The sequence below is a fragment of the Coturnix japonica genome, chromosome 5 (genome assembly GCF_001577835.2).
Source record: "Coturnix japonica isolate 7356 chromosome 5, Coturnix japonica 2.1, whole genome shotgun sequence".
NCBI classification, from domain to species: domain Eukaryota; kingdom Metazoa; phylum Chordata; class Aves; order Galliformes; family Phasianidae; genus Coturnix; species Coturnix japonica.
Window position 1 is genome coordinate 24,122,012 of NC_029520.1, and position 21,216 is coordinate 24,143,227.

Consider the following 21,216-nt stretch of genomic DNA (forward strand, 5'->3'; position numbering starts at 1 on the left):
GAGGAAAAACCTTTAAGTACATACAGCAGTGGCTAACTACTTTAGCTAATGGCAGAGCAAATCGATAGATTAAAAGCTTGACCGCCTGGATACAAGATACAAACACAGGGACTGACACCTTCAATTTATGTACGCTGATTAATAGTGGTGATTACAGAACAAGAGCTCCCTGCTCTCCCTCAGGTGCTGCTCATGGGGCGGAGGAGACTGCTTGGGGAAGGCGTCCTTCAGAATGGGGTACTCACCTGCAACTTATCTGACACTCATAACACTTGCGAAAATGCCATGACTTTAAGTTTGTAGGATTACGTTATTTAGCTGCAGTAAAGCAACAAGATGATGATTTTATTTTAATTCCAGGATAGTGATTCTACATGAGCATCTTCATCTAATTTTTGCTATTTTTATGGTGTCTTGGTTTTACTTGGCAGCAGAACTGAAGGAAATGTCAAAGGCTTCTAAGAAACAACACGTGAGTTGTTTTCTGTCAAACTGTACTAGCAAGGAAGAGCCACTGACTGAGAAAGGGAATGACAGAGGAAAAGCAGTCCTTTGACATTTTCCACTGAGTAGATTACAGCAGACCGAAGTTAAATGAACTGAAGAATGAAAGATTTTTTTTTTAAAACCTCCCACAGAACTGGGATTTTCTGGCTCCATCACAGGCTATTCCTCCTTCTCTTCAAATGATTAACCCTACCCCTGCACACATAGTCATATACTGTATATATATGCATACACCTTAATGCTATACTTCCAAAAATACAAACACTTTACTAATAGAGGGCAGCTTTGGTATTGCCTATTAACTAACAGTCCCCTGGTTACTCTTTTCAAATGTCTTCTTCCAAGTTACTTTCCCAGTATGCTAATGTTCAGAAATTATAAAGGTTTAAGCTTGAAGCAATTAAAAAAAAAAAATAAAAAATCAGGCCTAGCCTTCTGCTGTAAAATCATGGAGAATTTATACTACTGCTGAACACATCCAAAATGACTCAATGACCAAACACAAAATAGCCTTCTTGCATAAATCCCATTAGGACAATGCCCTGGAATAACACCAGCAGCCATGAGCTCAGGCACAACACATAGAAGGTAATGTTACACATGCCCAGAAGGTGCTACAGCCTTTAATTTCACAGGTCCTTTTGGATGCTTTCAGAAGCACTGCTAGCAAAGCAGTGATGTGCTGAGAGGAACATAGAGGGAATTTTCAGACACGTCCTCCCTCAGAAGAAGCTGCCCTCCAAGTAGCCCAGCCAGTGCAGCGCTGCCCTCCTAGCAAAGATTTTTCACAGCATCTAACCAGACTTTCCAAGCAGGAACTCGTGGCCAGAGGCCCTTTGTTGTATCATCTGGCATTATTGAGAAGCACCTGCTGCTGCTCTCATACTCTCTGCAGACTTCTGTTAGATCTCCAACATCTTCCCCTCTGCCCAACTACCCATGCCATGTTCCCCTCCTACAGGATCTCCTGGCTCTGGTTCCCAAGCACCTGGATGTGAAGCCCTCCATTGCCTGCCCAAGGAGCGTCAGATGTTGGGTTCTAACAGCCATACTGCCTAACTCTGAAACACACAGCTATGCTCTGGTTTCTGCCAAACATGAGCTGTCTTCTCAGTACAAATGGACTTCAGGTTTTTCACTTACCTGAATTTCTTTTAATTCACAGATGACTTCCATAGATAAACAAAGCCAAGCAAACACTTTTTCCCCCCCCTTAATTTACAAGGAAATTATTTAGAACAAAATCTTGATCAAAAGCTTACCGAAGGCAAAGGGAGCATATGCAATGACTAATTGGTTTTGGATTAAGCCATTAGCGATCTTGAGGACAGCCAAGCCTGAATTTGCATTTTTGTAACTAAAAGTCCAATTGGTAGCTGGGAGAACTACAAAGTAGAAGTGGAGTGTGTGCTCCAGGGGGTCGTGCTGCCAATACACTTGAATGAGATCAAACGCATTGCTAAGTACAGCACTAGGGCGGCTTTCAGACTTCAACATCAGCTAGTGACTAAATGCTTGCTTTTAGTTAATGACAGTGAAGGTCGATCTCAGAACATGAACAAAATTCCAGTTTGTGTTATTGTGTTTTGATGCACCCAAACCTTTCTACAGCACCTTCATATGCAGTACACATTCTCAGCTCTCATGTTGCTATTAAGTAGCTTTCACTTTGAATTCTGTACTTACTCAGCTCAGAGCAGCTGCATTTCAGAAGTCTGTGAAATTACATATGGTAACATTTCTAGAAACAGTATGGGTATTTATTTCATTTTAATTTGAGCCCATTAATTAGAAAAAGGCCCTACTGAGGCACATCCAATTCAACAACTTTAGGTTTGATTTCTTAACATTATCATCCCTAAATTACTTTGCTCCAGAATTATAGCAGGCTGAAGCAAGACATTAATTATCTGAGACTAAACTACACACTGAAAGCTTCTGCCCACTTTAATTAGTTCAGCACTCCCAAAAAAGTCATTAAAATGAAAAAAGAAAACAAAAACATAGAGGAAACTAAGAATAAGTTGCAAGCCAAATATTTTTTTCCCTTTGTAGGTGGATAATTCAAGTTTGATGTCAAAAGTGCCAATGCAATCAGCAAAAACAAGGCATGCAAACACAGTGCTTTTGCATGAAGAAACCATCTAAGAATATAAATGCATATGCACACTGCCTTAAAGCTAGGTGATATGAGAACTACTGCAGTGTAATTTCTCCTCCTGTTGTCTTTGTGCTGACATGCACTGATCATTGCTACTTCACTGGGCTCCAGAGCATTTGGACCCATAGAAGGGGGAAGGTTCTGCTTTCATACACTTAACTGCTACCCCACAGCAGCTGTTCTCTCATACACTGCCCATTTTCCCTCATTTAAAATTGGCTTTGAAGGACTTCTGACATTAGCCTGTCTCCTTGCTTCTCCACAGAACAAGATGTAACCCTCGCATTTCCACAAATTATCATGAAGACATATTTCATGAGGTTTCATTTCAGCTCTGCTCATACTCTACTTCAAAAGCCTCATTTTGTACTTCAACTCCTAAATATCAACAATGCTGCCTACAGTGTTGTGGTCTTGATATGTCCATCCTGCTCAGAGCTTGGGACATGCAGTCTGACAAACATCAACTTTCTAAGATGTAAATATCTTCTTATTTTCCCCTTTCTCTCCTTCCCCCATTGAAGTCTGAAGTCTGCACTGCAATCTCAAAAAAATAAAAATAAAAATAAATAAATAAATAAAAAATAAATAAAAAAATAAAGAAAAAAAATGATTATCCTACACAATGCCCAGATGATGGGAACTCACTCACAACTCTTCTCATTTGAGGAGGCACTAAGGCAGCTGACTCAGAGAACTGCTAACCAGCAAAGACAGACATGAGTGACAGACACAAAACAGCTTACCGGTAACATCCAGATTGTAAAAACACAAATATTGAAAAACAGTTTCAGAGCATAGCTGAGCCAAGTAGATGCACAAAGGCACAGCTGAGTTACATCAATTCTCTGATCCACTCCAATGGGCTCAGCAATGGGAACCATCCTGACACTCTATGTTGTAGGGCCTGCTCTTTGCCTGACAGATTTAATGATGACAGCTGTTTCCCTGTTAAGAACCAGTACCTCTAGGATGCTGCTCATCAGGCTGCCATCTATCCTATGTATTCCCTAATCAAAAAGAAAAAGAAAAAAAAAGAACAGCAACATTTTTAGTCTCTTTATTTGTGTGTTATTCTTCAGTCTGAAAGGAAAAAGAACAAACGAAAACTCTACAGAAAGTCATTATAGAGACAACTGATTTTGTCATCCAGCTCCTTATACAAACAGCACATCTTGGACAATCCTATAGGAGCAGTAATCATTTGTAAGAATTTTGAGAGTGCTTTAAGCAACCACATATATCATTCCCCCTCGCCTCCCGAAAAAAAAAGATGCATAAATTGAGGTCACTGCATCCCAAATGATTAAACCAGACTAATCTAATATTCATACTTTCCCTGGAGTACGTCTCTTGGTTTTCAAGTGCCATCCTGAGACTCCTTGGCAGCGAGGAAGACTATGAAGTGCAGCTGAGCAGTTCTCAGCTGAACTGCTCTCAAGACGGCATTTTGAAACAGGAAGAGACAGGACTCAGGAGGACATATAAATATCTTATAAGGTGCTGGAACACGCAGTAATTAATTTTTCAGCAAGGAGAAGCAGTTTTTATTTCAACAATGTGTAAAAAAAAAATTTGAATTTCACATGCACTGCTTGGCTACTTGTGCTCTGACCCAAAATAAGAGCAGGAATGGAAGAATCATAATTAAGGAACCTGCCTAAAACAGGCCAAGAGCCGCTATTTTACTTAACCTGATTTCTACCACAGAAGATGAAGTTATGTTTCCATTACGGAACAGCACAGGAAATTTAGTTTTCTTTCTGTAAGAAACTAAGAAATGAAGAGGACTATTTAATTAGAACAAGAGGCAAGCAAAATGCCCCAACAGCTTTATCTACTTCAGTGGAAAAGTGCTTCTGTCATTCTGGCATCTAGGGCAGGTGGGACAGAGCATAAAAGGATTACAAACAGGAATGGCCAGCTTTTATGGGCACCATTATCTTAAAAGTTACCATGAGCCAGACTCAGCACACAGTCTGACAGAGAAAAGAGTGGTCGTCCTCTCTACTTCATCCTGAGCATCAGTTCTACCAGAGGTTCTCCCCACATAATTTTAACCCATCTCTCTTCAACATATGGTTCTTCCACCAGCTTAGATCACTTGTCCTGCTCTTCCTCTCAAGTAAACGACTAGAGATATCCTTGATTAGCTCCCTTGTTAGCTGACCTGCAGCACCTAACAAGATATGGAGGACAGTCTCAAGAAGGCATATAAATTGTCTACCGCACATATCCATTCTCAGTCAGAAAGTTGCAGAAAAGGGAATGTGTTACTTGTAATGTTTCTGGGAAATCTTCCTAAATCGAGAAATCAACATATCTGAATATAACCCTATAATAACCCTAACCCTTGATCTAAGTGGTAGACAAGAAAAATCTTCTATACTGTTACTGCAGCCCACCATTGACGGAATGGGCTCATAGTAAGAATGGTAAACAAAATCATTTTTGTAAAATAAATTGAGAAGTCTGACATACAGTTTTACTTTACAAAAATCAGAAGGGATGTGGGAAGAAAAGGTCATGGAAGGAAGGAGAAAGGCCAAAGAAAGTCAGTTTTATGTCACAGCTGGACTCCTGAGATATCATAGCATTGAGTTTAAATACCTGCCCTCAATGAGGCAGCAGAAGAGTTTAAATCAAAGTACTGTGAAGGGTGGGTACATTGCAATACTTGAGCTATTATAGGTACCCATCTACAGATTTGATGTAAACACTACCAAAAAAATAAACAACCCCCCCCAAAAATATCCTTATTGATAACCCAAGCACAAGGTTTCTTTAAATAACACAATTCTCATCCTGATAAGCCCAAACAAACGTATCTCACAGCATATAGTAACACTATGAATTATAGAGCTCTTTTATAATGACTAGAATATTTGTTCAGCTGTTTGCAAACTTACTAACCTACCAACTAACGTTATTAAATATTTAAGATGTTTCTTTCAAAAGTCTCAACCTTAGGAACCCAGCAAGGCAAAAGAGATTTCCATTTGGCACAAGTTTTGTCAGCAATGCTTCAAGTTTTGTACACTAAGCATTCCATGGAGGCAAAAACATTTATTGGATCAGACCCCAGCATTAGTAATGAATGCCCAAAATGTAAGGCAGAGATTTTTGAGAGGAAAAAACTCCTTAGTATAGACCCTAAGGTCATTTGGTTACCAAAGGCAGTGCTCTGAGACACCCACCATCACCTCGCTGCTCTGAGCAGTTAAGAGCTGTTTGCTCTTGGCACCAGAAAAGCCCTTTCCAGCAATCAGCCATCCCCTTGATGAATCATTTGTTACCATACCCACCGGCTACTTCAATTTGTTCAGCCCACTTCAGCCATGTGCTGGTCAACGCCCAGAAAAGGGTATTCAGCACACCGTCAAGAGAGATGGTTCTTTCTTGTGAAATGGGAAATGAATATAACAAAATATTCAACAAACTGCAAATGCTTTTTAGTGATTTTCACATCCACTCCTGAGACAGCCTGAGGAGTATTACAATGCCATTGTACCTCTGTAACACCACAGCAACTCTACATAAAAATAACTGCAGTATCTAAGCAGTTCTGCCAAAACAGGAAGATTGATCAGTCAACTTCAATCATGGGACTAGAACTGTTGTTGGCATTCATTTCACGCCTAGGGCAAAAGCCCTTCCGATATGATTGTCTACAAGAGCCTGTGCAGGGAATGTCCCTTCCAAATCCATAGGGCGGTAATTGGTGTTTTTCCATTGTCTTTGTTTTACCAGAACCCTTCAGTCTCAGACCAGAGCTGAGTTTTGACCTCCCCCAGGACTTTCCTCAAGTTTCACTAAAGTTGAATTGGAAGGTCTCTCGAGATATGAGTGTGATTTTTATCTAAACTGCTGAGCACCAGAGAGAGACAACATCTAATAAGCTTCTTCAGCACCTGGCTCCCAACATGGTGGGTGCCTGGACAAGACAGGGGCTTTATCTGTGCTCAGACTGCTGCCACGCTGTATAATGTGGTCATTTCCCACAAGATAAGACTGTCAGGTTCCATGGATATGAACACCATGGCCACCAAAACCTACAAGCAGGTGACAAGCTGTCTTTGTTTCCTTGTGCTCTGGAGACAAGTCTGTGAGTGAGATGTAAGCCTAGAAGATAAAGCAGCCTCTTTATCTTACAACCTCTCTCCACTCTCAGTTAGCTAGATTCCCAGCCTAAGGATTTTACTTCTCCTGTCCATGGCTACCTCAAAGAAAGGTGATAAGCAGCTGTAATGAATGTAAAGGACCAGAAAGGAAACTAAGACACAAGGGAAAAATGAAATAAAATAATAGAGCCAGTTTATCCCTTCTTGCACATTTCAGTAATTCATTTAGAAAGAATTTAATCTCAGCTGCTTGTCCTTGAATGTCTCTGGAGACCTCTCTGCAACATGACGCGTTCAAATGGTCTCTGTGGTCACTGAGTCCTTACTCACTGCTTTAAACCTACGCATCAGTCAGTGAAGTGAAGCAGCCTCCCCACAAACTACACATCACTGGCAGCTAGCCTCAGGGTCACAGAGAGGACCAGGGCCTAGGGGATGCTATCCACCAGTTTACGCTAGCTATACTACAAGAACAGCAACACTGACAGAAGAAAAGTCTTTGAGAAGAAGTTCATCAAGAATTTGCAATGTGGATTAGAGCACATAGCCTCTGTGCCTACACCTCGTCTCAGAGGTTTACTCTGTGCCCCATTTTGTGGCCACATGTTTTCGTACAAATCAGGGTTATGCAATGATGGATATCAGGCTACAACTGGAGCTTGCATGCATCTTATTAAGTGGAGTCAGATACTGAAGACTCCTTTAAGCACTACTAAATCTTTCTTGCAATTCTAGATCAGCAGGTGCCTTTTTTTTTTTTTTTTTTTTTTTTTCCCCAAGGCCAATCTTGAGTCTTCTCTTATCACACAGAATCACAGGATGACCCGGGTTGGAAGGGACCTCAAGGATCATGTAGTTCCAACCCCCCGCCTGTTCTCATTCTCCTCCAGTCTTCCATGTTTCCCTTAAGTAGCCAGGAAAGTCAGACACACACACCTGAAACGAACAATGTAGCATAGACCTCTGTGACAAAACTTTGAATTTGTCTTAATATTGTACAAATCTGAGTTAAAGTCTTCCCTACAACTCCCATAAATCTCTCAAGTTGGAGGAAGTAAGCACTATTGATCCTAAAGGCTGGATCAACAACATAAACATTGTTTTCACTGTTGTTAAAGAGATTTCTTGTTCACATGAAGAAAGAAAAAGTTGCTATAATTCCACACATTTTAAATGTTTTCCAGTCAAAAATGCTTTCAGAAAAATCACTACTGAAGTAGGTAACCTTTCCTGGTAGCGGGACAGCGGGGGAAATCACAAAGACTCCGTGTTCCCAGAGAACAGATGCTTTCACTTATACATATTTATAATGTGGGTTTAGCCACTGTTTTTGCACAGACAGCTTTCTAGATACAAGCCAATGGCTGAACTACTTCTGCACACAAACAGCCAGCATTAGTGCCATTACTGTAGCTGTGTTCTTCAGGCATGGAAAAAATATAATTAACAGAACTCCAGTTAATTTTACTATCAAGAACCCAGCAGGGAGCAGTGCAAGCGACAAGAATCCACTGCTGCCAAGATTTATGTGACATTCTCTGTAAGTTATTGAATGAGCTAATTTGTACACAGCAGCCCATGTTTAACAAAATTGTGTGGATTTACTGATGGGGAAAGGCATCTAATTACAGCATCAGTGAACAAAATATTCTCTTTGTCTGGGGCACCATCTCCTGCAGTTATGGTCATACTAACAAGCAGAGGAGAACTGTGCTAGCAAGCACAGAGGCTCTTAAGACTTCACAGTCCTCCAGTTCCAGGTTTCCTGGCTGAAATCCACAACAAATGCAAGAGATAAGGGAAAAAAAATGCTAAATGGTAGCAGAATGAGAGATTAAAATTCTTAATATGCAATAGACTCCAAACCTATTTGCAACAAACAGTGAAAAAATATAACAGAAAATGACCAGTATGGAATAAGAAAAAAAGTTACTCCTCAAGCATTAGATATGCTAAGAAAAAAAAGACATTTATATCTAGACTTTAAAACGTAAATATAGAACCATTTCTAATTACTGCCATTCTCACAGAATTGTGATTTTACAAAAAAAAAAATTAAATGTTGATATAACTAAGATATAAACAAGCCTTATCTCGCTTTCTCTCTCAATCAGAAGAGATCTAATCAATTCATTAGCATGTTCTTGATTAAATTCTTCCTACCTTTTTCATTCATTCTACTCTGAATTAAAGCAAGCAAAATATCATCATGTATTTTGTCACTTCCCATGTATGTCGCAATATACATCACACATCAGTTTCTCTTCTGAATTATCGGCTCTAAATATGATGTCTAAACATTAATGGTCAGATAGTATTAATGAGATGTTTTAAAGTAAGAAAAAACAAACAAACAACAGCAACAGACTGGGGAGACAACTATTAAAAATCAAATACCTTTGCTCAGCTTCCACCCCTCAGAAACACACTTAACCTTTGAGTTAATACACTTGGTGTATTCATGAGACTACAGTTCCCTTTTAAGCAGCCTCATGCACTTCAGTGTCAGGCAGCTAGTGGTTAATATTAATTTTCTTCTGTTTTGGGAAGGGAGAGGCAAGGAAAAAAGAGATACAAAGATAAAGGGAAAAAAGAACTACTTCCTCCTGAATGTGGTTTGACAGTTTCTCATGAAACAAAAAGAGTCCTTCAAAACGTCTTAGGATGTAAAACTAGAGTTTTTAAATGGAACTTCATTTGCATCCTTTCGTGGTCCTGCACACACACTTCTATTTATTGAAATGAATCCTCCCACTCAAACTTCATCTCGGAGCCTTGTGAAAGAAATCTGTAATCCTCTGAAATGATATTTTAGTAGTCAGGATAGAAGGAAGGTTTAGTTAAAGTTATATCACAGGAAAGTAGTTTTGTGTGGATTTCATTCACTCGCATCAAAACCTTTTTCTGCTCTGTCTTAATATTATGGCTCGATACTGCTTTTGAAACAGGCAGAAGCTGTCTCCTGAAATGAGCCACACTGGGAGCCCTCCTTCACAAGAAAAATCTGCTCTAGAAGGGACACCAAAGTGATGATACCACTGGTCAGGGTGAGGACACAGTGTGCGAAAGCTGGGATTTCTACGGTGCTAAGCACTGCAAGAATATCAGCAGAACCATAGCAGCCAACAGAGATACAACAACTGAACTATGATAGGCAGAGCCCCCGGGGTGGGACAAGGATCCCTAACTCTGAGCATCCTGCCACTGGGTGGGGTTCCCCATCATGCAGAACAGGGTGCTGGGAGCAACACAGGGACCCCCACAACATGGGGTGTACCTGGTGCAGAGCCATGCCCTGTGGGGAGAGGGTGTTGCATCACCCTCTCATTTGGAGATGTTGGGGGCCCATTGTTTTGTGTGTGTGAACTACTTCAGGGACTCAGCTATAAATGGGTGTTGATGGAACTGTGTTTGAATGTCAGCATTGTGCAGGTGTCTGGTACTGTAGTTTAGCCACTGTATTGCTAATATTGATCTTCCTGATACAGTTCACAGATTGCTAGCTAACTATGTCTCTAATAAACAAACCACTTTCGTCCCAATTTGATTTAAATTGCCTTAAATGAGTAGTTTTTCCCTGGTGAGAGCAATAAGGTCTCAGAATGACACAGAAGAAGGGGAAATTGAAACAAAAAATGAGGGTTTAATAATAATCAGTAATAAGAGACCTAGGAGACTGAGGAAAAAATAAACAAGGAATACATGTGTGTCCTTGGCATGGCTACAACTATCAAGATGTGGATTGCTCACGCTATAGTATTTCATTAGCACCACTGTGACCCTTGCCTAATGGCTAACAAGAACTTGCATCCAGCTCAGTGAAAACGCAAACAGCACACAACAATGCCATATACACATACTAAGTGCACTTTAAGATTCTACCTTATGTAACATCCTAGAACTGAAGACTGGCTATATTAAGTTCAGAAGTACATGTACACAGCTCCATCACACCAAATTTACAGGCTTTGGATTCCAATTTTCTTCAACATAGGAGCCACTCAGTTTACGTCCTGGTCACAAACAGGGTAACAATCTACTGTACTGAAGATGCATCTGCATTTCTAAAACTTTCTGTTGTAAAATAGATGATGACAAAAAAGTATTACACTGACTTTCAAACTCTGCAGTCTCTCCAACACTACTTTTTGTTTTGTTCTTAATAAGTTAAATAGTTCCCTGGCTAAAATACTGCCGTAGGCAGAAAGAAATCTTATTTAGCATCCTGCCCAAAACAAAGTACAAAAAAATAAATCAAACCAAATGAAAATATTCCAGGACTATAACTTAAATAGCTGACAACAAGAGAAAGATGCTGGAAAGAGGCAGAAGGGAACTTTTTCCAAAAATGCAAGGCACTGAATACACACTACAGCTAGAACAGCATAATCTTACCCTCTAGCTGAACCTTCCCTTTTTATCTGTGTTCTAAAATTGCACTGGTTGCTTTGCTAAAAATACTCTTTGAAATTGTCATAGGTTTTGGTCCTGGCTCGTCTCTTTTTGCCTCTGAGAACAGCTAAAGTAATAGATCACAGTAATTAGTCTCTGACGGGTGAAAAAGAGTCTGTTTCAGTTACAAAGAGGAGCAGAGAAAAAAAGCTAAATAAACAAATTTAAATAAAACAACTAACATAAAATATATGGAGAAAAATATTAGAAATTTAAGAATGGCTACAGGCTTATCACCAAAATCTCTACTTATAAGAAATGCACAATACACCAGAGCTAAGGATGCCTTTTCCAAGAACAGAAAGACAGAGTCATATGGATAAAATGCCAACAAGAATTATTTTGCCCAAGCATGAATAGAATGGAAAGATTTCTAAAGCATATGGGATGTATCATAGAATTTTTTTAGTTGGAAGGGACCATTAAAGGCTATCTAGCCCAAGTCCCCTGCAATGAACAGGGACAACCACAGCAAGACCAGGGTGCTCAGAGTCCCTCCAGCCTGACCTTGAGCATCACTAGATACCAAGATAACCCTGACAGCTACAGTCAAGGTCAGTGGCACTAGCACTGTTCAAGGGCACCTACATGTTATACTTCAGCAGTACAGGTGTACTACCGCACGAATAAAATGTTTTCAGGCATCTTAGTTCTCATCCAAGACAAACCAAGGAAGGTACAACCAAAGTCAGAAAGACTTCCTGGCTCACTGCAAGCCACTTCTGCGTGGAAAAAAGTCACACAGTCCATCCAAAAATATATCTATATCTATCCTGAAAACAAAAAGCTTCCTTGGCCATATTAGTCCATTAGATAGCTGCTGCAGAACTCTGCATTACTTAGAATTAGGAACCACTTTCTAATTCCCAGGTCAATTTTATTCATCATAAACTTATTAAAAACTGCACAAGTGCCTGTAAGGTCCTCAACTTAGTTAAGTCTTCTCCCTGCTTGATAACCCTCCCATAGAGCACTCTTGCAGAGTAATTATGTCTGCTATCTCACTCAGTTTTGCTCAGCTAACTAAGCTGCTTCTTCCCAGCCCACCCTCTATAACCACATCATGTTCTCTGAAGACATAAAAAATGATGGGTTTCTATTCTTGAAGTACTGATATATACTCTCATATTCAATCCCAATTTAATCCTTAGTTATTCTTTTAATATGGGAACAGGGTAGAGATTAGGAAGTATGAGCAAATCAGTTGTGAGCAAACTTGATTAAGACGTCATAACAGTATCCACCATCAACACAGAGAAATTGTTGTGTAAAATTTGAAGAGTGTTCATCTGCAGTACTATCAACTCAAGCATTTTTATCACAATGTTATGATTTTTGTGCTGAAGAACCAGTTATAAAACAGAAACAATTAAGTGAGAATCTCAGATTTCACATATATTTAAAAAAAAAAAAAATCAAGCTGAAAGACCCAAAAATATAACTCAAGAGACAAAAGAATGCCAGCAGTATCCAGCAGTTTAAATGCCTTTTAGTCATTTATATTCTAGGTTAATTCCTAGGAGAGAGATTGTTTCTCCAGTATCTGATGTAAACAGAAGTTCTGCTCTGAAAAAAAAACACTAATATATACAAATAACGAAGCTAGTGGCACTTGCAAGTCTCTCACTAGAACACCACGAAATCTTGAAAGACTCAAGAAATTTGAAGAAGAAAACCTGAAAAAAGATGCAGACTTCCTCCAATTAGCGATGCATTAAAGTTATGTGCATGAAAAGCATCTTATTTTCTTTCACACACGGCAGCTTTTTTTCCTCCTTTGCTGCTAAGTCATCACTTTGACTAACCTCTTATTGTTTCCTCTGCTCCTGATTGTTTGGATAGGATTCTGTTAAGATAGACTTTTGAGTGATATTTAGTGGAATTTAAGAGCAAATAGTAGTCTCGATGTTCCAACAAGATCCCAATTCTATTTTTTAATGTAAAATGCTGATTTTAATAAAAACTTCTTCCCCTTATCTTTCTGATTTTCAGTTCACACATTCCTTGCACACATACATCCCTCTGCCTTGAATTCTGCCTTTGCAAGTGCCTCTGCTTCCTTTTCCCTCCCCATCACCACCTTGGACTCATTCTCACATCAGCACTCCAGATATTCACTACATCTGGAATATGGGAAGCTGCCCAGAGAAAAGCTGCTAATGAAGGGTTGCTTTCTTTTTTACGTGGATTTTAGTCAGATGAGCATCGATAAAGAGGATAAGGCTGGAAAATACTGCAGGTAGCACACAACCCAGATTTTCTTCTGAAAACATCTTGTGGCAGCTGCAAGTTTGTATTATGTTTACTTAGAACAGTAATTGCCTTTGGAAATTAGATTTTTCTGCCTGTTTAAAAGATTGATGATGAGCAACAGTAAAATTCAGAAGTTAACTAACTGCTGACCAGATCAGTATAGCAAAGTTTAGCTGCAGAGATGGAAATGTACCGTCAAATAATCTAGGTCATTTCTTTGATTACAGACTTTGAAATCCCTTGGAGCATATATGATCAGAGTGCCTCTAAATGACTCCAGCAACGTTTATGAACTCTTCCCCATTTCATTTTTGTATTTTCATCCTTCTTGTCCACAGGCACTTCTAAATACATTTTCAGTTCCTATTTAGTCAATCAATGACTTCTTTTACTCTGATTTCAGCAACACAAAAGTGTTTCCATCATCTTTTCTCCAAGATGATTCTATCTACCAACATGGGTTTTGGTCATAATTCACTGTCAGAGTAACCTAAGTAGGTCTAATGCCAAAAGGCGTCCAAGAGCAGCTTTCTTTTTGGTACAATCAGCATGTGAACTTTCAGGTCCTGAAATATTGGAACAATGAGCAAAAGAGCCCCAAGGACAGAATGAACCAGGCTTGTAGGCAAGAACAGGAATCAAGGGAGGGGACTAAATTTCAAGGGATAAGTGACAGGTGTTTGAAACAAATTGGTATCTTCTGTTACTTTTTGCTTGGAGTGCATCTTTCTCCTCTTACTAGTTTCTCATTCCATCTTTTTCTTCTGTGTCACAGCACCCATATGATGCTTACAGACTGTACTAAGGACAGGGATGTCACTCATTTCTGCATGGGAGCTCTTGTGCGTGAAGGCTACCTGCTCTCTTGGAAATAATATTAATGTGCTTCTTTATAAGTTTTACCTACCAGCCCTTCAGTAGTAACCCCAAACACAACACCATCACTACATCCAGATGTGACTAGACCAAAAGAAAACAAACACAGCTCTGACTTTTTAACGCACACAGCAGTGCTTAAGTGGTAACGCATCCTTACTTTCACTGGATAACAATATGATAAAGAAGATAAAAGACAGCAGGCCCCTACAGTACAACAATGCTACCCATAACATTCCATAAGCAGCCTGGGGCTCAGGGCTATGTACTGAGACATACAGAAAGATGAGAAATAGCCCAAATCATAAGACCAGGATACAGCTTACTTAACTATAAATGACTACACACAACATAACCACCCACCAGTTAGGTGTCAGGTATCCATTAAAATCAGTGGGGGCCTACTCAATACAGCTCACATAGTTTAGGGTACAATTCATCTTAACAAGCAGAGGGCGAGGCGAATCACACCCCAAACACTACTTACACTAATGAGTGCACCTGCATTATGTAATTTCCACACAGATGTCTTCCAGAACAGCAGGGCAACATGGAGCATTTTGGATTCAAAAATAACACACGTCACAATTTCATAAATATCATCCCCCAAAAGGTTAACCCTGAAGGTAAAGGAAAATAAGACATGTCTCACCGAGACCATCTGCTCAAGCAATCAAAGTAGTTAGAGGCAGTTTGCTTGCAGAAGTCCATAGAGAACATCACAAACAAATTGGAGTCAAAACAAATTAGTTTATTTTGTTCTGCATGGCCAATATTCATCTCACTTAACTTTATGTATCTAAGTAAAGGGAACAGTCAGTTCTAGGCTTTTCTCCATAAACAAAACAGACTTGGCTCCAAAGGGACCCTCACTATCGCATAAGGTCTGACGTGTCCTTTAGACACACATGCCTCTCACCAGTGATTATAAACAAAGGCAGGATACCATGAACACTCTGGTGACTTTTGAGTTTCAAGTAGACCTAACTGAGACTCAGTAAAGAAAGCATGAACTAACTGAGTTTGTACACAAAGGGCTTCTCTCTACCTTAAGTCCTCCAGACTACAAGAACGACAGCTATGGCAAACAATGGAACAACTGACAGCAGAAATTACCGTGGCCCCATTACTGAAGACTCATATTCTTTCTCCTCAGGGGTATCAAAAATAAATTGCACCTTAGGTGTCCTATCACAAGCAGCAAGTCTTTTTATTTTATGTATAACTCAACTAACACCAACACTGAACTGCATGGTATGCAGACAGACTGCATTCTGCTTTTCAGGGAGTCCAGTGCAGTGTTTTTCTCATTCATTACTGGCAATCAAGTCATCTGAAATTAGAAATGAAGAGCTAAACATTCATTTGCAGAGAGGAGAGAGAATCAAAAGAATAAAGTCTTGGCCCAGACTTTGCATATGATTTCTCAACACTAAGACACATATAATTAACATGTAATATGTAACTAATAACCAACAATAAATTAAACTTAGACAGCAACCAATAGAAATTAACTTTGTCCAAAACCAATAAAAACCCTCAATAAATACAAACCAACCAAAAACCTTACAGACATACATGTGCTTAATATAGAATATCACACTATTGAACAATGCTTGAGGCACGGTATCCTAAGAGATAGCACTGTATTTTGACATACAACTTTATTACAAAGGGCTGAACATATTTTTACCTGAGGAACACCAACATGCAGAGGTGAATCAAATGGAATGAGCACAGTCCCCTCCATTGGTATCACAGAACTCGTAAGACTAATTCTAATGAATGAAATATTAAATAATAAATGTAGTAATAATAAATATAATAATAAATTAAATAATAATAAATAATGAAACAGTAGTAGGCAAAGAAATGAAGAAATCCTTAAGCAGGAATGCTGTGAGATGAAAAGAAAGTGAGACGTATTCAAATAAAAGAAATTCCATTTCCAGGAACAGAAAAGCATATTTCCTGCAGAAAGATCCCTTATGCCCTAATGGTAGATCACATAACTAGAAAGTTCCTTACTATCCCAGATCTGCCTCCATCTGCTGGTGTTAGACCTCTTAGTAAACAGGTTCTAGAAGACAATCTGACTAACCAGCTACTGCTGTTTCCAAATTAGCAGTCAAAGTGTGTTCATAACACATTCAAAACAAACAAGCCTACACATTACCCAGAAAATTTTCCCATGTTAACAATTCCAGATCCCAAACCAAATATGCAACAACCAAACCAAAATCGTGGTTATCAAAAAGTAACACTTCAAACAACTTATGCTCTGTATAAAACAAACTATTTTCTCAGAGTATGAAAGTCATCGAGACTGCAGACACTAAAGCAGATCAGTGCAGCACACACCCAATGTATTTCAGTTATCTACACCTATTTTCCAAGGTGAAGAAATGAGTGAAAAAAATATTTTTACACACATTTTTATTACATAAGCTAACACTGTAGCTCCCAAGTTGCCAGAATGGTAACTTATTTGAGCCATGCAAGAGACATTTTATTTATGTCAGAACTGCACAGTACTTTCTTTTGCATGCTTCATATGAAATATTCTGCTGGCTGAATAAAAAAATTTACAAGATTTCATCAAATTACACAGCCCAAATATCATAGGCAATATATAAGCCTAGCCCAGAGGCAAACAATATCTTAGCAAATAGGTTGTTCTCCTTCAGATTTAATACTACCTCCAAAGTAATTCAGAATAAGACATTCCATCATAGTGAAAAAAAGTGTTTGACATCACACGCTGGTGTTATTTTACCTTTGCCTGAGTCATTTTTCACTAGCATTTCTCTTTTAATTTAAGCAATGTAACAGGAAGTAATAACATCTACCTGCAGAGAATCAAACTATAAATTATGTAACAAAAACCCCACAAAATGAAAAACAGAAAAAAATCTGTGAGAAGATTGCTGCATGCCAGACATTTCATATGTACTATGATAAAGCTGGGAAGGTACAAAGAATCACTTCAGCTTCATTCAGTAGACTCAGACAATACCCAAATAAAATTGCATCATAACTCTTCACAAGAAATGATACCTTCCAAGTTACAAAATTATAAATCCCTTATCAAGTATTTCAAACTAACAAGTATAAGACATTTCCAGTGAACAGAACAATACTACCAAGCCTTCAAATGCTAAAGTTTAAAACACCTTCTTCCCCCCAAAATTAGCTTGAATGCATAACCAAGCAGACAGGAACCTATTTCTGACTTCAGAAAGAGCAGGGATCCCTTCACAAGCCAAATGCCAGCTAGGGGTAGGCTTTTGTAAGTAGCTCCACTCTTACCTTCCTGTAGACAATCATGTTTGGGGAGCTCTCCTCAGGGTCCACAGCTTCTGCACTGCTGGGGTCAGGGGGTGCTTGGGCCATGTTTGCCTCTTGTCACTGGGCCTGTAGGGACAGAAGAATTCAGTGGGCTGCTGTATCAGAAACACTGACTCTCAGCCTGAACCAGTGATTGAGCACCTGGTGGGAAGGCAGGAAGGCAGGACCCACCCAGGGGAGCTCATCTGCAAGGAATGCAGCCGAGTGACCAGAAGGGTAAGAGCCAGGATCCAGCCCTTCCCATACCACATTTAAGGTTTGACAGAGAAGGCAAGGGTATCTTGCTGGTGACCCCTGCCTACTAAAGGTACACAGCTTTTCTTCATCTTTTTCTGCATTTGAGTTTTTTCTTACTTGCTGCAGCCTAGGACTGTGCCACCCTGATATCACTGCCATACCTTCCATCATGTTATAGCATTGCAGCTGCAGGAAACATGGCAAGGACAGGTGACAGCCTCCCACACAGATGGACAAGGACAGTACCAGGAGAAAAGTTCTGGGCAACAGGCTGGGGCAAGGTGAGGCCATGAGGGCTGAGCAGAGGGCCCCTAAAAGACTGGTGGAACAGCAACAATATCATCTGTCAGCCCTCCACATGCCAGGGTAAGGGCAGAGGGGAGATTGCTCCCCTTTCCTCATCATACAGCAAGCAAATAGCAGCAAGAAGCAGGTCAGTCACCAGTTGTAACACACCCTAGCCTGACTCAACTATCCTCTAAACACATGAGGAAAGTGCTGTTTCATCTCCTTCAGATCATGCCAGGCTCCAGACAAAAACATTAGGGCTGTTTTTTTTTTAAAGTAAGATCATGGTGCAGGAAGGACTCAGAATTCTCGTTCAAAAGCTTTTTTTTTATATGGGCAGAAATGCACAACATGCACATACCGATTTAAATTCAATAGTCCAGTTCTAACTTCAATCAAACTATATATAATCACCTTTCAAACCTGTTCAGGCCACTTAAGAGGTTATTTTAAACTTCACTGATATCCTTTAAATATTACATTAAAGATTTTCTAAATCAGACTCAACTCCCATTTTATTCTTTCAAGAGGCACAAGCCTTACACTGTTGTGCCAGGCCATGAGCTAAAAATAAAATGGAATAAACCCTCTAAACATAATGACTAGATTAAAAAAATAATAATAATAACAGTAATAATAAATAAAACAGTGAAGTTTTAAAGCTTTTTAAAATTATGGTACTTTGAATGATATACACTGTTGTGTTTTTTCACAGTGCTTTTAGTCTTGATTTCAAGGTGCTAAACAAGTGGGATCTATGTATCATCAGTCAATTTAACGAAGCAGAAGCACAGCAGAGATTTTATGCAGCTTCCCAAAGGCAATGACAAGCTGAAGCAGAATTGAGAGCATACATCACATCACTGAAGTTCCAGCTTCCTTTGCAGTATGTGAAGATCATCTTCACTTCTTACATTACATCTGAAATCGTATTTGCATACTTTAAAAGGAAACAACTGGAATTCACTTTTAATTGAGTAATACTCTTTAAAAAATAATCTTACATTTTCTGGTCAAAAAGCCCTCTGCAGCATTATTTTGCTGCGCTTCACTCTTTGCACTATTCACTCTGAATGTCCACACTTACAAATCATGGTGCTGTTGTTAGACTGTCAGCTGACTTCATCTTTTTGGGTACTTCAATATTTCCCACCACAGCACATTTACCCCAATGCCATGCAACAACAACAAAATCTCACAGAACACACAGCACACTCTGTCCACAGTGACATCAACGGAACCATTAACTACCTCTGAATACCAACAAAAAGTATTCAACACAATCTGTTGTCAGAAGACAGAAATTTGGGAAAGATCCTCCCACCAGCACCAAGCATCTCCTGTTGGCTCCTGTTTACTCAATTCATTTCTTACTGTAACCCAAGTTTGTGTGAGAAATGACAAGGTGTCCTTCTTTGGTTGCCAAGTCCAGCTCAGTAGCAACTGTGTTGTTATTGCAGAAGATGTCCACTCACTTTATGCAGAAAGACGGAGAGGCAAATATTGTGTGAGCTTCATATGCAGGAAAACACCAACTGATTTTTATTTCTGAGTTGTAATGGGTAATCCAAATAAGCCAGGAAAAAATTTAGATATGCACATTCCTTTAGGGTTGTTACCTTACAATGAAAATTAATGTTAGCTAGGAACTTCATTTAAGTCCAGTTTTATTTATGTGTACTTGGCAGAAGTAAAACCCGTCACTTGTACTGTTTTGGTAGTTGGACTGTTTTTCCCTATCTGCATCTCCATCTATACATTTTTAAAAAGCAGTACTAAAGATAGGATGACCACAAGAACTGCAAAGAGCTTTGAGCTATTCTCCTCTGGATTGCCCTTCCACATCCAGCCAACACAGGTGATGACTCCACTGAGAGTATCTCCAGCCACCTGATGGCCTCAGAGCAGCCTGCCAGTGCTTTCATTACAGCCCCAGGAGGGCACACACCATCAACCAAACAACATCAAGTCTGGAAACACTAGATAGTTTGCTCAAGGGAGTACCTATGGACTCCAGAAGTCAGAAAAAACAAAATACCCACTCAGTCTTAATGATGATCCCAGTGAGAGCAGGTGTCTCTTCCCTACACCCTCTTCCTTCCAGGCAGAATTTTAAAATACTTTTTGGCCCACAGCATTGCAAAACTGTAAAATGCTTTGCTGATAAGGGCTACTATGCACTAACACATTAAAAAACAAGCAAATCCCTTAATTACAGCATGAAAGAGTTACGTGACTGATTTTTCAAGGAATACTATTGAAATATATGTTTTACACTACATTTTCCTCACTGCCAGTCTAACATACTCCGGATAGAGAAATAGCTTAAAAAATAAATAAGTCTCTTCCCTCTGAGCCTATGTAGGTAAATGTTTGCAGTGCATCAACCAGAAAAGAATCCATCCTTCTTACACAGACATTTCTGTTATGCAGGGCTGAAAAGGGTGAGAACAGACATTTATTTAAAAAAGAAAAAAAGAAAGAAAGGAAGGAAGGAAGAAAGAAAGAAAACTGCACTGGCATAGTCTCCAAATCCTTGCCAATTATTACCTGAAGATCACTGTCAGCATCTCACTCCTAAAGGCATTTTACCACATTACCATATAATATAAGTACATATTTATATATAAGTGTATAAGCTTGCAGTAATCCGGACTCTGCAGCAACAAAAGTGGTAACACTTGAAAGCTAGTTGTACTAACAGTTCTCTGTAACGCACAGGGAGCGAAGCAGTAACCTGTAACTGTGGGGATAAGATGGCCTATGAAACCTTAAAGTAAAACTTCCTAAGTAAATAAGGGCTGAGGCACAAATGGTAAAAAGAGAGGATGTGTTTGGCTCTTGTTGATATTTTTTATTTTGTACTATAATTCTATTTCCTGAGAAACATAATCATATTGGACTAGAACTGAACCACGGATGAGTTTCATCTCCCTCTTGTCTGATCTGGCTTCTCTAACTACCCACAAATCT

At 39.3% G+C, this 21,216-nt stretch overlaps 1 protein-coding gene across 9 annotated transcripts in view; it reads right to left on the reverse strand.

Moving 5' to 3' along the window:
- The window catches only part of RGS6 (regulator of G protein signaling 6), a 211,901-nt gene that overhangs the window by 183,023 nt on the left and 7,662 nt on the right, over positions 1–21,216 (reverse strand). For 7 of the 9 annotated variants that reach the window (XR_001555658.2, XM_015864647.2, XM_015864649.2 and 4 more), the window contains exon 2: positions 17,680–17,784. Coding sequence is in view for 6 of the 9 variants with exons in the window: in XM_015864647.2 (XP_015720133.1) it covers positions 17,680–17,763 (84 nt within the window). In the remaining 3 variants the exon portion in view is untranslated. Of the gene's footprint in view, positions 1–17,679; positions 17,785–21,216 lie in introns of those variants that run through there. The other 2 variants (XM_015864658.2, XM_015864657.2) reach the window with 2 other exon arrangements.